Raw genomic sequence first — 19,423 nt, 5'->3', positions numbered from 1 at the left:
ACTACGATGTCCAGCCTTGTGCTCAAACCCTATGTCCATTGCTGTCAATTTTGGGCGCGTAAAACCCATACAAAACAAAGAAAACGTTAGAATTCGACATAATGTTTACGCTTTAAAAGTTTTGCTCGTACCTTAATTTCGTTGTGTATTCTCGATGAGACGCGTAAACCTTTTAAAAGTGTAATGCTGCTGAAATACAACATAGAGGACGCTCAAAAGATGCAGAGGGTAGGTGTATACGATCGAGTGGATAAAATCGGGGAAGGTACCTATGGTGTGGTGTACAAGGCGAAAGACATTCGGACCCAAAACTATGTAGCACTCAAACGAATTCGGCTTGATAAGTGAGTTGCCACGATCGCATAAACACGCACGCCAGCCTAATTTCAAACCTTTGCTATTCCAGCGAAACGGAAGGTATACCGTCAACGGCAATGCGTGAAATTTCATTGCTGAAAGATCTGAAGCATCATTCAATAGTGGAGCTCTTCGACGTAGTCATAATAGATGCGAGCATTTACATGGTATTTGAATATTTGGACATGGATCTTAAGAAAATGCTAGATCGTCACAAAAGCAGTTTCACGCCGATGCTTGTAAAGAGTTACATGCACCAAATGCTGGATGCCATCGCGTACTGTCATTTGAACCGTATTCTCCACCGGGATCTCAAACCTCAAAATCTGCTAATCGACCGGGAGGGACACATCAAACTGGCTGATTTTGGACTGGCACGAGCGGTAAACTTTCCTATTAGAGTGTATACACACGAGGTGGTTACGCTTTGGTACCGTGCGCCAGAGATACTGCTGGGAACCAAATTTTACTGCGTTGGCGTTGACACCTGGAGTTTGGGATGTATCTTTGCCGAGATGATTCTTAAACGGCCGCTCTTCCCGGGAGACAGCGAGATTGATCAACTATTTAAGATATTTCGACAAATGGGTACGCCTGACGAAACGAAATGGCCCGGCGTTTCGCATTTATCGGATTACAAAGAATCCTTCCCTTACTGGGAACCGCAACCACTGCCAAATGAGATGCAGCACGACCTCGATGCACATACTTTATTTTGTGAACTTATGCATTACGATCCAACAAAACGACTTTCCCCAAAAAGCGCAATGAGCCACTCTTATTTCGATAATGTAAGCCTGGTACCACCAGAGCTTTAGTCCTAATGCAATCGAAACTGATTGATCAATTAAATTTGCGCATTAAAACCTTCGACGATGATCTCGCAATTCCGCCTCAAACTCTGCCCCGACAGCTTTAGCATGGAATAGTTGCAAAAGACATAAAAAACCGTTTAAGACCATTCAACACACAGGAGGTTGATGGACGTGTTCAGAGATGAAACAGCTGAGCATAACTTACATGTGGCGTAAAAAATGTTTTTACTCAGATTGCAATTCCACGGGCAAACCCTTCGTACAGTACGTATTGGAATAGTCATAGATTGTATGTGGCCACTCTGCAAACCGATTGTGACAAATTGTTAACTTTTTGCGCAATAAACTCTTAAAAATGGTGAGTGAAGTTAACGTAATCTATCAACATTTTCAAGACCGTATACGCAAGAAAGAAAAAGGGAAGAAAAGTACGAACGATTGTCTTCTGTGAATGGACCATTTTATAATATGTTTGATTGTTTACTTGAATGTTTCCCATTAGCAGTTTACAACATAAATTTAATTTAATTTATTTGGTTATATAGGGTAACTGTACCAGTTTTCGGCAGTGTAATTAAAAACGTGTAATCATGCAAAAATGCGTCGAAAATTGTCTTAAAACATATTTTTGAAGTAGAGATATGCTCATTTGTACGAAGTTTCTTTCATATACAAAGTTTCACATCATTTCCTTGCATATTTTTCAAAATATCAAACAAAATGTGCAGAGTTCACAATTTTTCGGCAGATTTGTTATCAGTCAATTGTTCGGCAGGTTTCGTTATTAAGAGAATTAGAACAATAAACCAATGAAATTGTGAAGTATGAAAGATTCTATGGTTGCAGCATTTATTCTAGTTCGTTTGGATTTTTAAAATCACGGAAAACAAGTAATTATTCATGTTAATACGACATTTCTAATACGCCATAATACATAATACGACGTTTCTTGTATCAAATATGACCAATTTCACTATAAATCATCAAATAACATGAGAGAAAAATAATAAGTTTTGAGCCTGTCGGAGCCGAACTCTGTAGCCATCGTAATGTCTCTTTTCTTCAATGCCTACTATGTTTGTAACTCATATCAAAGAAACTGTAAAAACTACCAGCAAAATGACCAGAATGGGCAACATTAATAATTTTAGTGCTGTTTAACACCAATTTTAGGAAAGTGAGAATGTAAAACTGTTTCAAACATTTTTGTCTAACTATTTGCATTTATTTGCGTTGACGAAAATAGGAAACAAAAACTGCCGATAATAGGACCAGAAACAGTGTTTGCATTTTCAAGAATATCTCTAAAAAAATACATTTAAATCGGCAAATAAAAAATATCACAACATAATACGATTGTTTATCGTTCAAAATAACGTTACTTTTATGAAAAATAATAAAAATTGTACAGTGAACCCTCTCTTATTTGACACCTCTCCAATTTGAAAAACCTCTCTTATTTGAACATTTTGCACAGTCCCTTGATTTCCAGTACATTTTTGTTCCTCTAATTTGGAAAACCTCTGAAATCTGTGTCCCTCTTACAAGATCTATTAAGGAGAACAGGTCTATGCAAAGCCCGTTGCTAGATTGCCATTTTCATCTCGCTTTTGACAGTTTCATGAAAAAGTGTTGACAAAAAACGGCTAATAGTTAACGTGGAAAAGTGAACGAATTTAATATCAGAAAAATTATATTGGTTAAATTTCTTGCGGTCAAACACTTCTGGAGAATAAAGGAATTGTAATTGCAGTCTTCTCTGTATACAGATAGCCTCGTTGCTTGCCATTCGGTGGCCACGAATCACTACCGTTTGCAACAGTCCTGCTGGAAGAACGAAAAGTTAAACAGGCATAAAATAGCACTTTATATGTTCCAACTGGGTAACAGAAGTCCTATTTACTATCATTTAAACACTGAGAGTAAAATGAAACATCGGATCGGCACACACTGGTACAATATGCATACCGTCTTCTGCTTCTAACCCGCCGACGAATCATAAAAGAGATCCTTGGATTGTATCAGCCATTGTATTGTATTGTATTGTATTGTTTATTGTATTAAGTGATTGGCCAAACAAGCGGCCTTATCACTGAATTAAAACTAAAACTTAAATAACTAACGCAGTGTACAATGACAAAACGGATCAACAAAATCTAGTAGGTAGGTGCCAGTCAAATGAAATGTAACGCTGATTAAACTTACGGGCCATCGCAGTCATTGGGTCGTTCTCGCTGTATGCACGTCTTGTAAGGTCAGTTCTTATTAGTCTGTAGTTACGGAACACTCTAGGAGGGACATTTATGTTGACTCTAGCCAGTAGTTCTGGCGAATCTATCTCACCGACAATAAGTTTGGACAAAAACGTACATTGGGCATTATCACGTCTCCTAGCAAGTGTGTCCAGACCAAACAACAAACAACGAGTATGATATGATGGACGAGGGGTTACATTACGCCACGGAGTGAAGTGTAGGACAATACGAGTAACTCTCTTATGGACAGCTTCTATTCTATTGGACCAAACACTAGAGAACGGACACCAAACTGTAGAACTAAACTCGAGGATGGAACGAACATAGGACTTATACAGAGTTAACAGGCAGTGTGGGTCATTGAGATCTCTCGAATGTCGACGAATAAATCCTAGCATTTTGTTAGCTTTGTCTAAAATATCACAGTAATGTTGTCGGAAATCTAGTTTGCGATCCAGGGTGACTCCTAAATCCCTGACCGTATTGCACCGCGGTAGTTGTGTCCTTGATATGCTATAGATATACCTTATCCGACTAGCTATTCTAAAGAAAGACATTGACGTACACTTATCAACAGAAATTAGCAGGTCGTTGTTGATACACCAGTCAGAGAAAACATCAATCGATCTTTGCAGAGAAAGAGAGTCGGAAGTGTTCCGTACGATACGAAACAGCCTAACATCATCCGCATAAAGCAGACAATCTGCTTCCGTAATGGCCAGTGAGACGTCGTTAATAAAAAGCGAGAACAGCAGTGGTCCCAAGTTGCTGCCCTGAGGGACGCCAGATGAACTCTCGAAAACGTTAGAGGAGACACCATCGATTTGTACGTAGTAGCTACCTTCAGAGATATAGGACCTGAACCAATTCGCCAGCGGAGTAGAGAGAAGACCGATCCGGGCGAGCTTAGCCAACAGCAAGCGATGGTTCACACGATCAAACGCAGCCTTAAGATCAGTGTATACTGCATCCATCTGAGCTCCGGAAGTAAAGGCTGCATGGCAGTTGGAGACGAATTCCACCAGGTTTGTGGTAACACTGCGTCGAGGAAAGAAACCATGCTGGCGTATAGAAATATAAGAACGACAGTGATACATTAGCGAGTTTTGTATGACGATCTCAAACACCTTGGCACAAGAAGGCAAGGTGGTTATACCGCGGTAGTTCTCAGCAGAGTTTTTATCCCCTTTTTTGTACACCGGAAACATCACAGAGGATTTCCAGGCCGTGGGTACAGTACTTTGTGCAAAAGAGAGTTGGTAGATTTGTGACAGAGGCTCTGCTAAAAATTCGCGGCATTTGGCAAGGATTGCCGTAGGAATACCATCGGGTCCAGGGTTGTATGAGGTTTTGACCTGCTGCAGAGCACGTAGTACAGTATCTACCGAGATAATAATATCGCGTACGTCAATGTCAACAACATCACGGGGCACATTATTTAAAGCTGCTTCTAATGATAAGCTTGCATCATCCGTAGTAAAGCAGTCCTTGAAACGATCAGCAAATAAGTTGCACATGCCTTCCTTACTGCTTGTGGAGACGTTGTTATATGTGAGAACATCGGGGAACGAGCTGTTACCGCGTTTTGATTCAACATACCTCCAGAATCGTGTTGGGTGTCTGATGAGCGAGAATTTCACTCGAATGAGATAACGAGTATGAAGTTGTCTGTTATAGCTTCTATATACATTATGGGCAGCAATGAACCTTAATTTGGAGTGTTGTGTACCATTTGTACTGTAAAAGCGAAAGCATGACGCTTTGTTTTGCTTTAGACGGCGTAAACGTGCATCAGACCATGGTGGACTGCGACGCGGTGGCATTACAGGACAGCAATCAGATATAAGCGCCAGTAGTGTTGTGTTAGTCATGTAATATTCTAGTTGGATTTTAATTCTTGTAATATTATAACAGGAAATGAGTGCAAAATGTTGAACAAAACTCTTATTCACTCCATAGCAACGTCCATCGCTAAACAAAAACAATGTTCAATTTAACTGTCAAAATTTTCCCATGGCTTTCTGTCAATTTACTCTAAACGCATCGACCTGTTCTCTTTCAAGGACCTTGCCCTCTTATTTGAGTATGGTGTTGCCATGGTTATTGAAAGATGTATACAGCAATTATCCGCAGTACGCGATACTCGATATACGCGAATTCGCAGTACGCGATTGCTCTAAATTTGACAGCTCCATGTGTTTTTTGCAAATATTTCAATACTTTGAAATATTTTATGCTCTTTTTGAATTTCCTTAATGTTCTTTTTGCATTTTGGATTAAATTTTTGCAAAAGATACCTATTTTACAACGAAAAACTTTAATGCAAAACTCTGTGGCGATATTTTTCAACCCTCGAACTGGTAGTGTAAACTATTTTTCCATACAAATCCGCTATACGCGAAAACTCGAGATACGCTATTGCGCTCGGTCCCGTACGATAGCGTATATCGGATAATGACTGTACTCAAATTAGCGATTATGTTCGCAGTTTCCTATAGCAACAGTTAAGGCTGCATACTAAATGTTCTGTCTCTTTCTTGTTTGTATGGACCTTTCATTCACTTTAAACCTCTGTAATTTGCAAACCCCTTTTATTCGACAGTTCCATCGCCTCTCAAATAAGGCCCGTGTCTGTGCTCCATCGCATGCGATTTTATCGCACGTGCTGTCAAACGCTTTTTCGTATAATATTGCGATTATTTGGATGATTTTAATAATATAACGATTATGAAAAAATAAGTTGAGATTGTTCCTACAAAACACCACGCATTTAGTTTGACCGATAAAATCGGATGCGGCGTCCGACGAAATCAAATTTTTTTTATTCCGTCGTACGACGAAATCGCTCGTCCGACGTTATCTATCAAATCCCATATAAAATTTTGACAGGCCTTCCGATAAAATCGCATCCGATGGAGCACAGACACGGGCCTAAGAGAGGGTTCACTGTACAGTCCCAAGTAGCCTTAAGAAACTCTATTTGATTATTAACAGTTTTTTAAAGCTTTTAAAAATCAAATAGAGTTTCTTAAGAGAATATGACATTGGCCAGCGTTACATCATAACGACGTATTCCGTTACACTCGTTTTTATCGATTCGGGTTAATATAACACACAGTGTTTTTCAAATTTTATCTACACCATTTCCAATTTATTCAATATTCGGAAAATCATTTTTTCATTCTTATGTATGTAATAATGCGTTTTTTTTACACCAAACCATTTTATTTATTAACTGTTTGAAAACTATGTGTTTTCTTTTATTCCTCTATTTGAATCTGCGGTGATAATAAAAAATAATTTAAAAATAAAAAAATAAAATTTCATATGTTCAAATAATATATGTGAAGAGTTTGATAAAGGGTATGCAATATTTGCAAATGAGAAAAAAATTCATAAAAATTTATATTTTCTTGGGAAAAATAACATGCTCTTGATGACGATAATTTTTGAGACATACTGTACATGGTCACGTACATGGCGCCTCCATTTCTTATGTCAAAAAGTTCGTCAAGCTTCGTGTGTGTAGCTTTTGTGTAGATGGCAACAAAACCAAGCGTCTGCGACAATTTCTATCAACTAATGTTTAATTTGTGTGTCATCATGATTTTATAACAGGTCAGTGTATCGATATTACCATTATCTTCACACGAGCTACATAAGTTTTATATTCCGCAGCATATTGGATTTGGATAGCGTTTGGACATCAAGTTTTTCGTCCACGGCTGCAGCTGACCTCCATGCTAATATAATGGAAGAAACCCATGGAATGAAAGAAACTTATGTGATAAAGTGACAATATGCAGTGACAAAACGATGAAATGTCGAATAAAAGTATTTGTGGTGAATTTATGCATTTATTCCAAGAAATATTAACACCTTCTGTTGTAACTTAACGAAGATCTAGAAAATGCATATAGAATGAGAAAGAGCAATACAGCCATCTCTGTCGATTTGTTCGTTGAGTTTGATATTTTTCGTTAAAAATACCGGCAAAATTTTAATTTTTAACGAAGCATTGACGAAGCCAGGAAAGCGTTACGCAGTGTTGTAAGCCCTAAAATTACTGCTGTATGGAAAGCTAAAAGTAATACTTTTAGGCATACTTTTAACGGTTTCTTAACGGGATTGTGCTACTTGGGGTAGAACGTCGATTATCCGGGGGCGGGTTAACCGGCGGGCGGCTTAACCGTGTGCATAAATGTGACAGCTGTTCAAACGTACGGCGAACATTTGCAGCCATAGTCAAGTGGGCAACCAGTTTGTTGTGCAGCTTTGTAGTGTCTAGTGGAATTTTCGAAATTCATTTTTGTTCATGAACAGCTGTTAAACCTATAGTTATTGATTAAAATAATATTCAACTAACGATTAATCGATTGATTCAAGGTGAATTAATCATAAAACTAGTGGATTTTATAATTTTTATATGAATTTGACATTTCTTGGACCATTATCCGTGCAAATCGATTAACCGGCAATCGTCCGGTCTCGAGCTGCCCGGATAATCGACGTTCTACTGTATGTATACAAGCAACGTTTTTGAGACTGCTGTACTAACCTGCCCAATACCGGTACAATTACCCTAATTGTCGGATCTCAGCAGGTGTACAAAAATAGCTGAACAAGTACAGTCAGAATTCAAAAGTTGAACGCTTTTTAGTTCGCATGCTTTTTAGTTGGCTCGATTTAGTTGGCTGATAGTTTAAAAATAAAATAAAAAAGTTTAAAAACACGTTAAAACGAGTGTCTTAAAAACTTGAGGTTAATTTCATCGCTCCTTTCATTCACATTTTGATTCTAATGGTAGATGTGACCCAACCCCACAAGTGGTACAGACAGACCTTGACCGACAAAAGTTGTTGAGGCCAAAAAGAACAAGAAGTAATGTAAGTAATGAGACAAACCTCACGTTTTAAGGCACTTTTTTGGCGCATTTAAAACTTTTTTGATTATAAATTGTTTAATATTTCTTTAGATATTAGATATTGTATTTGATATTTCGTTATCACCAAAATCGTCGAATTTGAATTTCGACACCTGATATGGGAAAAATGGACACCATGAAGGGTAAGATGGACACCTGTCGAAAACGTTGGAAAGTGAAGAGGTTTATTGTATATCCTTTTGCTTTTCACATTCTGGTACGTACATAAACCAATTTTAGGCCAATTGTAATGACGGTTCATTCAGCCATGAATTTAGGAATCGTAAGTGCCGTTGCTGGCATTGCTCCAGCTTACAGAACAACAGTCTAGAACTTACCTTTAGGGCATTACTCAGTGGAAAGTCCACGATCCCAGCATTTTTCAGGTAATTGGTAATAGTCAAAGCCATTTTTCCACCACATCAAAATTAAATTTTTTGATATTTGTAATCTCTCATCTACTTCTGAACGATGTCATATCAATGCCTCTTCTTTTTATTGCATAAACTGGTCCAAGTCGTGACAAAATATTGGATTTCGTGAAGCGCCTCATCAGCGTCGAGCGAGTACAGTCAGAATTCATTAGTTGAACCAAGGTGGAATGTATAATGAGGTGTAGTTATAGCGCTTTTGGCGACCCCCCCCCCCCTGGGCTCCGATTTTGACAGATGGTTTTCCGCATGTATATGTATTGATGGATTGTTTACGTTTTGGATGGTCAATATTTGGTGGAAATCAATTTGGGTGAATATTTTAGTTTATTAGAACACAGCCCGTGATTTAAAATGGAAATTTTACTTCGAGAATTAGAAGCGTTCGCCAAACGCGGAAAACTAACTGTCAGTTTTCTTCGTCGATTCTTCTTCCACCTAGCTGTCAAAACGGGCTTATAACTTGACCTGATATCTTTACGGTCCTTGAGTTGAACGCTTTTTAGTTGAACGCTCTAAAAGTTGGCTGACATTACAATTAAAAAGCATACGTTTGTATGGCAAACCCGGTTTTTGAAAAATCCACAAAAATCTCATGGCATGCCGAGAAAAATTTCAGATATTTTTTGTATGGAAAAACGTGCCAACTAAAGATCACATATTCAATAGTTGGCAGGGAATCGAAGTTCAACCAATGAGTTCGGACTGTAATAGTATAACGAATGGCTGCTATTTTGACTGATGTGTCGTTTCTCGCATATTTCCATACGTTCTCTAGTTGCTGTATATATATCTTCCAAATACCCTTATTTGCGGTATTTGATGAAATCTATTCGTCAATAATGTTTAATAATGCTTAATAATTGCTTAATAATCACGACAATTCATTCATGTAATGAAACTTTCGAAAATAGAAACAATACAAATTACAGAGCTTAAGATCCGCAGTATTAAAATAAGATCCGCAAGGGTACGCACGATTGAAAATATATTATGTACGTGGATTTAACAAATGTTGCATATATTATGCCCAAAAAGGTTCTCAAATGTGTTGTTTTATTTTCAGTTTGGATGCTACCTTATTGAATTATGTATTCAAAAATTAAATTTTTCATGCATTTATGAGAAGTGTCCATCTTACTCGTAGTGTGCGTCTTTACCTACCTTCCCCAAATAAATACGTGTAAAAAGCAATTAAAAAGCATGCGTTTGTATGCAACAACCGGGTTTTGAATAATTCACAAAAATCTCATGACTTGCCGAGAAAAGAAATTGTTTGTATAGAAAAAAGTGTCAACTAAAAAGCAAATATTCAATAGTTGCCTGAGAATCTAACCGCGAGGCTACATGAGGTGAAATATACAGCGAAATGAACTATTTGACAGGCGAAATATCTGACGGATAAAGCATCACAGCAATCAGCTGATGTGCAATGTAAACAAATAACGTGCACAAAATCGTAACTAAATCCATTGAATAACTTCAATATCCAGTACTTCGTCAATTTTTTGCCAACAGTTCATAATTTCTTCCAATTAGTGAATGTTCTGCTTAAGTTCAATCAGTGAGTTCGGACTTTACTAATTAACTAACCAAAACGGAAACGTTGACGAAAACGGTATTTCGAAAACACTGGCATAGAACTATTAAATTTGAATAGGTCAATCACAACCTTTAACTGTGAGTTTTAAATACACATTAGTTGCAATGGGTTGTTGTGTTCGTAAATGGTCCTCATATGCTCCGGGAAAAATACTGTTGTGGGCAGCCGTGCCGACCCCTAGACATGCCGTGGTAGTTGTGCTACCACTGGACAATGTCCAGGGGACGACAGTGTGTCACGCGGGCCGCTTAGTGTGTGTGGTGCGCTCGGACAAGCAAGTGTTGCGAGCAGCCGGTCGAGCAGGGCTCCCGGCAGGGCACGGTACGGCTGGCGCGCGGCCGAATATTTTAGTGTGTATTGTGCTTGTGAATTTATATTTATTATGTGTACTGTTATATCAGTGTTTTTAATAAAGTACCTGATGCAAGCCAAAGACACAACAGTGGCGACGAGGATGGGATCCTCTTGCGTAAGGAGGATCCCTAGAAGAACCCGCGGTCGCCATCATGATCGAGCGCGTCGGTTGGAGCCGGCGCCATCGCGATGGCACGGGTCCCCGCGACAGTGGGACGCCGTTGGACGAGGACCGCTGCCGCCGCCCTCGTTAAGACTGTGGCCCCGGCTGTCGTCCCGCGACGGGGACAGAAGGGACAGCCGCACACACACACACTCGGCGATGTTTGATTCGCCGGGCTGCAGGCCCAGGGAGCGCCGGCAATGGAAAGGTCGAAGCCTGATTGCCGGGCCATCTGCGGCGACGCTAGGTGTCGTCGGGCTGCAACCCAAGGAGCGCCGGCAGTGTAAGAGGCAAATTGTCTTTCTGCCTAGCTGCCGGGCCATCATTGGTGACGCGAGAGGTCACTGAGTTGCTGCCGCTGTGTTCGACGGAGAGGGGGCGAGATGCCATGCCCCGCTGCAGCCGTCGTGTTTGACGGAGAGGAGGGCGAGGTTCCATGCCGCCCCGCTGCAGCCGTCGTAGACCAGTGAGAGGGGGCGAGGTCCCATGCCGCCCCGCTGCAGCAACAGTGTCAACGGAAAGGGGCGAGGTTTCATGCCGCCCCGCTGCAGCCGTCGTGTTTGACGGAGAGGAGGGCGAGGTTCCATGCCGCCCCGCTGCAGTAGTGTCAACGGAGAGGGGGGGCGATGTCTCATGCCGCCCCGCTGCTGCCGTTGTGTTTGACGCAGAGGAGGGCGATGTTTCATTCCGCCACGATGCTGCCGTAGTGTGGACGGAGAGGGGGCGAGGTCCCATGCCGCCCCGCTGCAGCCGTCGTGTTTGACGGAGAGGAGGGCGAGGTTCCATGCCGCCCCGCTGCAGTAGTGTCAACGGAGAGGGGGCGAGGTCCCATGCCGCCCCGCTGCTGCCGTTGTGTCGACGGAGAGGGGGCGAGGTTCCATGCCGCCCCGCTGCAGCTGGAGTGTCAACGGAGAGGGGGGCGTTGTCCCATGCCGCCCCGCTGGTGCCGTTGTATTCGTCGGAGAGAGGGGGAGGTCGCATTCCGTCCCCAGTTGCAGCACCGACGTGTTGCTCCCGACGAGAAAGGCGAAATGTGTGCCGTCCTTGCTGCAGCAATTGTACCACCGCTACAGGATGCCATAACGGGCTGCTGGGATATGCTCTTCAGCCGGATGAGGCTTACGGGACAAACCGGTCGCCGCCGGAGAGATCGCCAGCAGCAGCGTAGCAGCGTGCGGAACGAGTTGCTGGGTAATGCTCTCCTGCCACATGAGGCTAGCGGGACATTACGGTCGCCGTCGGGGAGATATCCTGCAACATCGTAGCAGCGTTGCGGTAGCCGGGTAGCGGGGTCGCAGCTTAGGAACAGCATTTGCGCAAAAATGCCCCAGGACAAGGATCTATGGCCGGAGGGTGTCACCACACCGATATTCCCGCAATGGAATATGCGCGTGTCGGTTCGACCCCCTCCGGATAAGTAAAAGGGGGAGATGTTGTGGGCAGCCGTGCCGACCCCTGGACATGCCGTGGTAGTTGTGCTACCACTGGACAATGTCCAGGGGACGACAGTGTGTCACGCACATTATCGTACGCACACTAAGCGCGGGCCGCTTAGTGTGTGTGGTGCGCTCGGACAAGCAAGTGTTGCGAGCAGCCGGTCGAGCATGGCTCCCGGCAGGGCACGGTACGGCTGGCGCGCGGCCGAATATTTTAGTGTGTATTGTGCTTGTGAATTTATATTTATTATGTGTACTGTTATATCAGTGTTTTTAATAAAGTACCTGATGCAAGCCAAAGACACAACAAATACAAATTTGTCCTGTCTTTGATAGTGCAAAAAAAAAAAAACACGACAACAAGGGGGGCAAGGGTCGTTATCAGAATCTACCATCGATATAGTAGAAAAAAACACACACATACACGTTTTCCTTTATGACTATGGGGCCTTTTCCGTTTGAAGCTCGTAGGCTGAAATTTCAGTCTGTCAGCTGTTTGGATTGTATAGCAGTTTTCGAGCAGCTATCTAAGTGAGTATAATATACAGGTTGGCTTATCCCAAGGTGTATTAATTTACAAGACTGATTTTTATCACTTCTGCTTCTTAATGAAGATTGTAAGAGTGTTTTGAGTATTCGTCAAGCCTCCAGAAAGCTTGTTTGAGCAAAAGTTTTCACCCGTTCTGCCAAAAAGTGATGTCCAAAATTGGTTATGAAAAAATGCTATGAGACCACCTGGACTACATACACCAGATTCCAGATTCCACCACCTGATCTCTTTAATGCACCTTGGGATAAATGTAAAATACATCGTGTTTTCGAGCAGGTACTCGAATCTAATTCTAGCTTTTAGGCTAAAATTTTCTAGACTGAAAATCGCAGGCTAGTTTTTAATGTGGCTTTGTATGGATTGTTTACATGATTTCAGCCTCCAACTGTCAAACTCCATACAAAAAACTGACTAGAATTGTGAAGGCCCCCTATATTAGAAACTGTTGTGATCTGCTTTAAAGCGTTTAAAGTCAAGGGGTAAGGATTGAAGGTTTGAAACACTTGTTATGCAAAATGGTACCCAAAATAGATGAAAAATGAATTCTTCTTCTACTTCTTTTGGCTTAACAACCGTCGTTGGTCAAGACCTGTCTGTACCACTTGTGGGCTTGGCTTTCAGTGACTTAATTGATTTCCCCCCATAGCAGGATAGTCAGTCCTACGTATGGCGGCACGGTCCATTTGGGGCTTGAACCCATGACGGGCATGTTGTTAAATTAAAATAAATAAAAAAAAACGTATTACTCATCATTAAAAAGCTGAAACAAACGTTTTTTTTGGTGTTCAATATTTTATGTTCTATTTCCTTTATTGGCATTACTGTAATAAGCATACTACGTGCTAATCGGCGCCAGTAATTCACTGGTTATACGAAGATCAAGTAATGTAAAAATCTGTTTTCGATCTAATTTGCAGTTATTTGTTTGAAAAATAACCTATAGTGGACCGCCGTTTATCCCGGTACCCTTTAACCGGCTGTCCGTTGATGACATTGCGTACTGAGGAGGACATTTGAAATAACGGTTATCAGAGCATATTGTCAAAACAAAAAACGATATAATTCATGGAACATTTCAAATATTCTCATTTGAAAAACATGAAGTTAATGAAAACTAGCTAGGTTTTACCAAAACATATTGGTAAACCGGTTGTAGAACCAAACTAGTAACATGCTAATGTAGATTAATTACATTTTTGACTATGTGGTCAAATGTCGTTATCGGATCCGCGCATGTCCCCCTTTTTCTAACACTTTCTAAACCCTAGACTCTCGAAACAAGTCACTGCGTACGTGCAATCTTGCTTCGGGAAACTGGATTCGTCTGTCTTCATCTTTGGGACAACAACCGTTGTCGGTCAAGGCCTGCCTGAACCATTAGAGCTTGGCTTTAAGTGACTTATTGGTAACCAATAGCAGGATAGTCAGTCCTACGTATGGGGGCATGGCTCATTCGGGGCTTGAACTCATGACAAGTCGACGACTGTACCATGAAACCGACCAGCCGGTGGAAACTGGATTGCCCTCTATTTTATGGTAAAAAAACAGTTTTAAAAACAATCGATTGAATATGTGTTTTGAGAAAATATGCCATTTTCTCGATACTCCTCATGTTTCAAACGCTTGGCAGATAATCTTAACCCCATTCTAGCTAGTCGGCTACACGTGTAGCCAAATCGATTTTGATTGCTTATTTTTACGATTCTAGGAATCCGATTGTCTTGGAATTTGGGAATTTGTATGAAAAGTACAGCCATCTTCCTTTGAATATTCTTTATGCATATTTGGAATTTAATAAATCTGTTTTTTAGAATTAATTTTTATGACACCCCCATTCCAGGGAACTGGCCCAAATAGCTGAAATTGCTTAAGCAACCAATTTTGGCAAGCTAAAGATCGCTCTTTGAATTCGCCTTTTGCAGTAGACAAACAGCGTCCAAGTTCCAGGTAGTCCTTCTAAATAGCGCTTAAGCAGCTTCCTTATGCTAGGGTACCGAGGATTTTGTTTCTTTGTGTTTTATTTCCAAGCGAGGCGTCATCATTGAAATAAACAACTTTTTTTTTTTCTTTATATGCATTTTTATTTGTAAACTTTAAATGTTCATAACGTTCGCTAAATTTTAAATAATTTACAGTTAAATCAAAATTACTTCACTTAATATTGCTACTTCAAATAACTAATCTAACTGGAGCACAAACCACGAGACGGTGTCTGTCTTTGACACTTTGACAAGAGCCACCTTGTACCGATGTCATGCATTAAAAAGTTACACAAAGTTCGGTACACATTCTTAAAAAGCCTTGAAGTTCTATCGTCAACCCTACAGATAGTACTAATCAGCCGCAAAGTTCTAAAGAGTACCGTGTGCTTGTTAAAAAGCTGTATGATTCCACCAAGTACTGTTTCATCTCTTAATCACCTACAAAGTACCAAATCGGAATGATTTTTCGTTAAACAGCTCCAAATCAGCTATGGGGTTCGAGCTGGCTATTTGAGAGCTAGCGACTTAGGGAAACTGAACGTCTTTACTCGCGTAATTACACTCTAACAGCTTTTTTTCAGATTGTTTTACGAGTTTTACGAACTAAGAATAAAATGAGTTACCATTTGAGTAAAAACCGTTACATTATAATCCATTCTGGTAGGAGGAGACACCAACATAAAATAATATTCAGACACAATGTCCAAATTCAGACTTTTTCAATTGTATGTTCAATACAACTTTAAAACACAGATTTAGGATGTTGAACATTTGTCCGTATCATGCATTAAAAAAAAAAAAAAAAACGATTACATTGGTGTGTACTGTGTCAAATGATAGTGGTGGTAACAAGTGTTAGCCGGGCTATGGATGGGAGATGAGCCACTACTCTACTAAGCCCTATTGGTTATCGTCGTTACAAAAAAACTGTGGTAAGAACAGACGAGCTTCTAAAAAAGCATTTTCGATCGAGGGCGCTTAAAGTTAGGCATTTTAATTAATTTGCTCGTTTTGCGATTGTTTCAAATTATGAACGTGATAACCTACCGTTTAGTAACGCCCCCAAAAACATCCCAGCTTAAGCTCGCTAGCACAAAACGGAGACCGCAAAAATCCGCAACAAAAACCCTAATTAACAGCATGTACGAACACAACCCGACCATCCCCCGGGTCACCCCAGTTCCACAGCTCAGAGCAGTTAGTGGAATCGGGATATACTCCTAGAAGGTGGAATTGGCAGGAAACTGCTACCCCCACAATGTGTTGTTTCGGTGTGCAAACAGTGGAAGGGGGGCAAATCAGAGTCGGACAACTGCCGGAAAACTAGTTTTTACTCATCATGTCGCTCACAATTAACCTCTACCTGTGGATGCTGATCAGCCCAATGGTATGCGATATGCGATGCCAGGGCACAAGCAACGGGGATGACGTGTGGGCCATAATGTGACCGATTGTTCACCTCAGGATCAGGCGAGTTAATTAAACTAACATTATTTTCAGCAATTAGTCCCCTCAAACCCCCAACCCCCTTTCCCCCTTGCTCTTCCGCCAAGTACCAAAGCTGTACAAGAGTTTGAGCGAGTGTTAGTAGGCGATGTTTTAGTGGTTTGTTTTTGGATCATACATGTTAGGTTTGAGCTGTATCATATTGGTTCAGTAAATTGTTTCGCGTCCGTTACTTCATAATTTCACAACTATAGTTATGCTCTAATTCTGTGTATCATGCTATAGAGCAGATATGCCAGTCTGATGGTCCGCGAGGTCTTTTGGTTTGGCCCGCGACCGCTTGAGTCTAAATTTATATTTGTCAGTTATTTCTGGACTCCTGAAATATGAAGAGATTTTCAACTTCGCGGGTTTTTCTATGAATCGTCAGATCATGCATCATTATAAAACTTTGTCGGTTTGTTCCTACTTTTTTTGTATGCATGTATGCATAAAAAAGATAAGAATTTCAAAAACTGTTATATTCATTGAAGGAAAATCAAACATGGTTATTTTGATGAAACTGTGCTTTCAATTCCGAAATTTTTTAGAAAAATGGTTAAAAACCAATGAAAATTATGTTATACCCTTTCCAATAATTAAATTTGCTAGCAACACATATTTCATGAACAATACTTAATATACACAACATTGCGTAGTTTCAACCTCATACAAAATCGTGAATGTCTTACTCATATGTATGTAGTTTAGGAACATTACTTTTTTATTGTTAAGCCATCAATCAAGGCACTTGACGACCAATTAAACCATTTCTATAAGAAAAAGACTTGTACAAATTAACAAAATCACTCTGCCAACAGGAATTAAAAACACAAGCTCTCACACTTTTTTTGGTATATTGTTTTGGAAAAGGTCGAACCCATGTTTAGGTGTACTAAAGATATAACATATTTCTCCGAAACGTTTAGAAATTAGATGAAATCAGATGTCAACACAAACACGTGTTACTTTTGATAGAATGTTACAAACGATCTCCATCAGGCTTCCATCAGGCATCCTACCAAGGTAAATGTGATTAGATAAACTACAGGTGGGCCTATGATTCTGATTTTGGTTGCCATCAAGGTTATTAGACTCTATACAGGTTATGATAAAAGCCTGTTTTGGCCGATTTCCTATAAAAAAATGAATGAAAAAATTTTGACAGACAAATTGGAATGGTTTGTTTACAATTGGACTGATTTGTTTACAATTCGACTGATTGCAACTGGATTGCAATCATTCAATAGTACGATGTTTTAAGTTGAATTATTGTAAATCTAATTTTAATTATGTACTTTCTACTGGACTTGTGTCGAAAGTGGAGAAGGGATTCCGCTATAAACATTCGTGTGTTATCGTAATAAGACCCAACATGTACGAGTTGAAAAATCGCAGGGCATTAACTTAAGTTTGCTGCAAAATCATGTGTGTATAAGCAATAAGGGAGAGCCGATAAAGAAGCGAATGAAGTAGCCAGATAGTGAGCATATGCTGGACGGAAAATGTATGCAGCGGTTGGACATTAAAAAAATCATATCGAACGACACGTTTCTAACCATAGATTAACATCAAACCAGTCTCTAACAGCACGTGGTAATTTGATTCATATTTTAGTAAAATGAAAAAGAAATAATTTTATTTTTTAATTCCTCGTCGAGTTTCCTTTCCGTCCAAGAACAGTCCTGTGATCTAGTGATGGGCGTTTCGGAGCGCACTAACGGCTCCGGACTAACGGGTCCAGAGCCAGCTCTGCTCCGACGGCTCCGGAGCCGGCTCCGCTCCAACGGCTCCGCACCAATGCACAATGGGCAGTTTAGAACAATTTGCGGGATAAAATTATTTTTGCAGAAATTGTTAGTTTTTATCGTTTGTAGTAAAGTATTATGATAGTAAATAACATTTTATACGTAGTTCGTATCCATACCACTAGGTGGCGCTACTTAAAATAGTGTTTTAAGGGATCTTTGCTTAGTTTTATTCATTTTGTGTGTTTTTTTTCTTGTATTATTTGTTGCTAATAGTATAAACCATTTTAAAATATACTGTAATGTTCCATAATATATGAACAAAACATAATAATTTTGAATAAGATAATTTTTTCCGCTTTGTATAGGACAATTGTAGCTAATTCTCATCACTTTTACTCACACGTAGTACAAATATTGAAAATTTACATACACAACTTAGGTGGAAGGTATTACAAGCTCCTAACGTCTAATTCACATTTCTAAAGACATTAATAAAGGCATTTAAATAATTATTTAGAGCAGGTACATTGAAATAAAGTAGTTCCCTAATTCGTCATGAAAAGCAGCACATATTGTTTGTCTTTGAAGGTCAAAATTTTAAATCGGTTGTTAAAAAAATAGGAATTACACATTTTCCTGGGCATTGATATCACAATATTGAATATCATCCAATACTTTTCCAAGTCCTGAACTGCCTTCAGAAGGGATGATAAAAATAAAAATCTGATGTTCTTGGTTTTACAACTATCTGAAAAAATCAAAATTCAACAATAGCTACAAACTAAGTATTTACTTCATTTGTAAAGTTAAACCCTGTCTTTGTTTTAATGCGTGTAGCTACTGTTATTGAACTGATTAACGAATCAGAGGAATACAGCTCATTATACAAAATGTCCTTCTGGATGCATTTTTTTCTTGCAAACTATTTCTTGTAGCATACTCCCCTCTATCCTTATATTTAGTTTATCATGACTTTTGGGAGTTTCTTCTCCCAAAATGCCAATAGATGCTAGTGCATTCATAACATTTTCCTGCTATGCATATAATTTTGGAATTATTTTCCTTACAGCCGTCTGTAATCTGGAGTAGGACCAAAAGGTATTTGGTTCTGATTTGCTTCATTATATTTAATAATAAAGTTAGGTTAGAATAGAAATTTATATATAAGATAAGTACATGAGCTGAAACTAAGATACACAGCATCGTAATTGAAATAAAAGTTGATCAGAAGCACGTAAAATATATTTTTTGTAGAAAACACGACATACGTTATACTAGGCACCTATGGAGCCGCCTAGTTACGCATGTGTCTGTTTT

The 19,423-nt window shown here is 39.9% G+C and overlaps 2 protein-coding genes across 2 annotated transcripts in view; both read left to right on the top strand.

Moving 5' to 3' along the window:
* Positions 1-81: 81 nt before the first annotated feature.
* LOC121588622 (cyclin-dependent kinase 2-like) lies at positions 82-1,539 on the top strand. Its single transcript, XM_041906749.1, has 2 exons — positions 82-344; positions 407-1,539. Exons 1-2 carry the CDS (start codon positions 184-186, stop codon positions 1,173-1,175), a joined length of 930 nt encoding a protein of 309 aa, XP_041762683.1. The 5' UTR covers positions 82-183; the 3' UTR covers positions 1,176-1,539.
* Positions 1,540-10,216: 8,677 nt separating this feature from the next.
* Positions 10,217-19,423, top strand: part of LOC121590576 — a 139,548-nt gene continuing 130,341 nt past the window's right edge. The window contains exon 1 of the mRNA XM_041910367.1: positions 10,217-10,346. Within this exon, the coding sequence (XP_041766301.1) occupies positions 10,325-10,346 (22 nt within the window). The 5' untranslated portion in view covers positions 10,217-10,324. The remainder of the gene's footprint in view (positions 10,347-19,423) is intronic.

This window comes from Anopheles merus, chromosome 2R (genome assembly GCF_017562075.2).
Source record: "Anopheles merus strain MAF chromosome 2R, AmerM5.1, whole genome shotgun sequence".
In the NCBI taxonomy this organism is placed as follows: Eukaryota; Metazoa; Arthropoda; class Insecta; order Diptera; family Culicidae; genus Anopheles; species Anopheles merus.
This window is presented reverse-complemented; position numbering and strand designations above follow the sequence as displayed.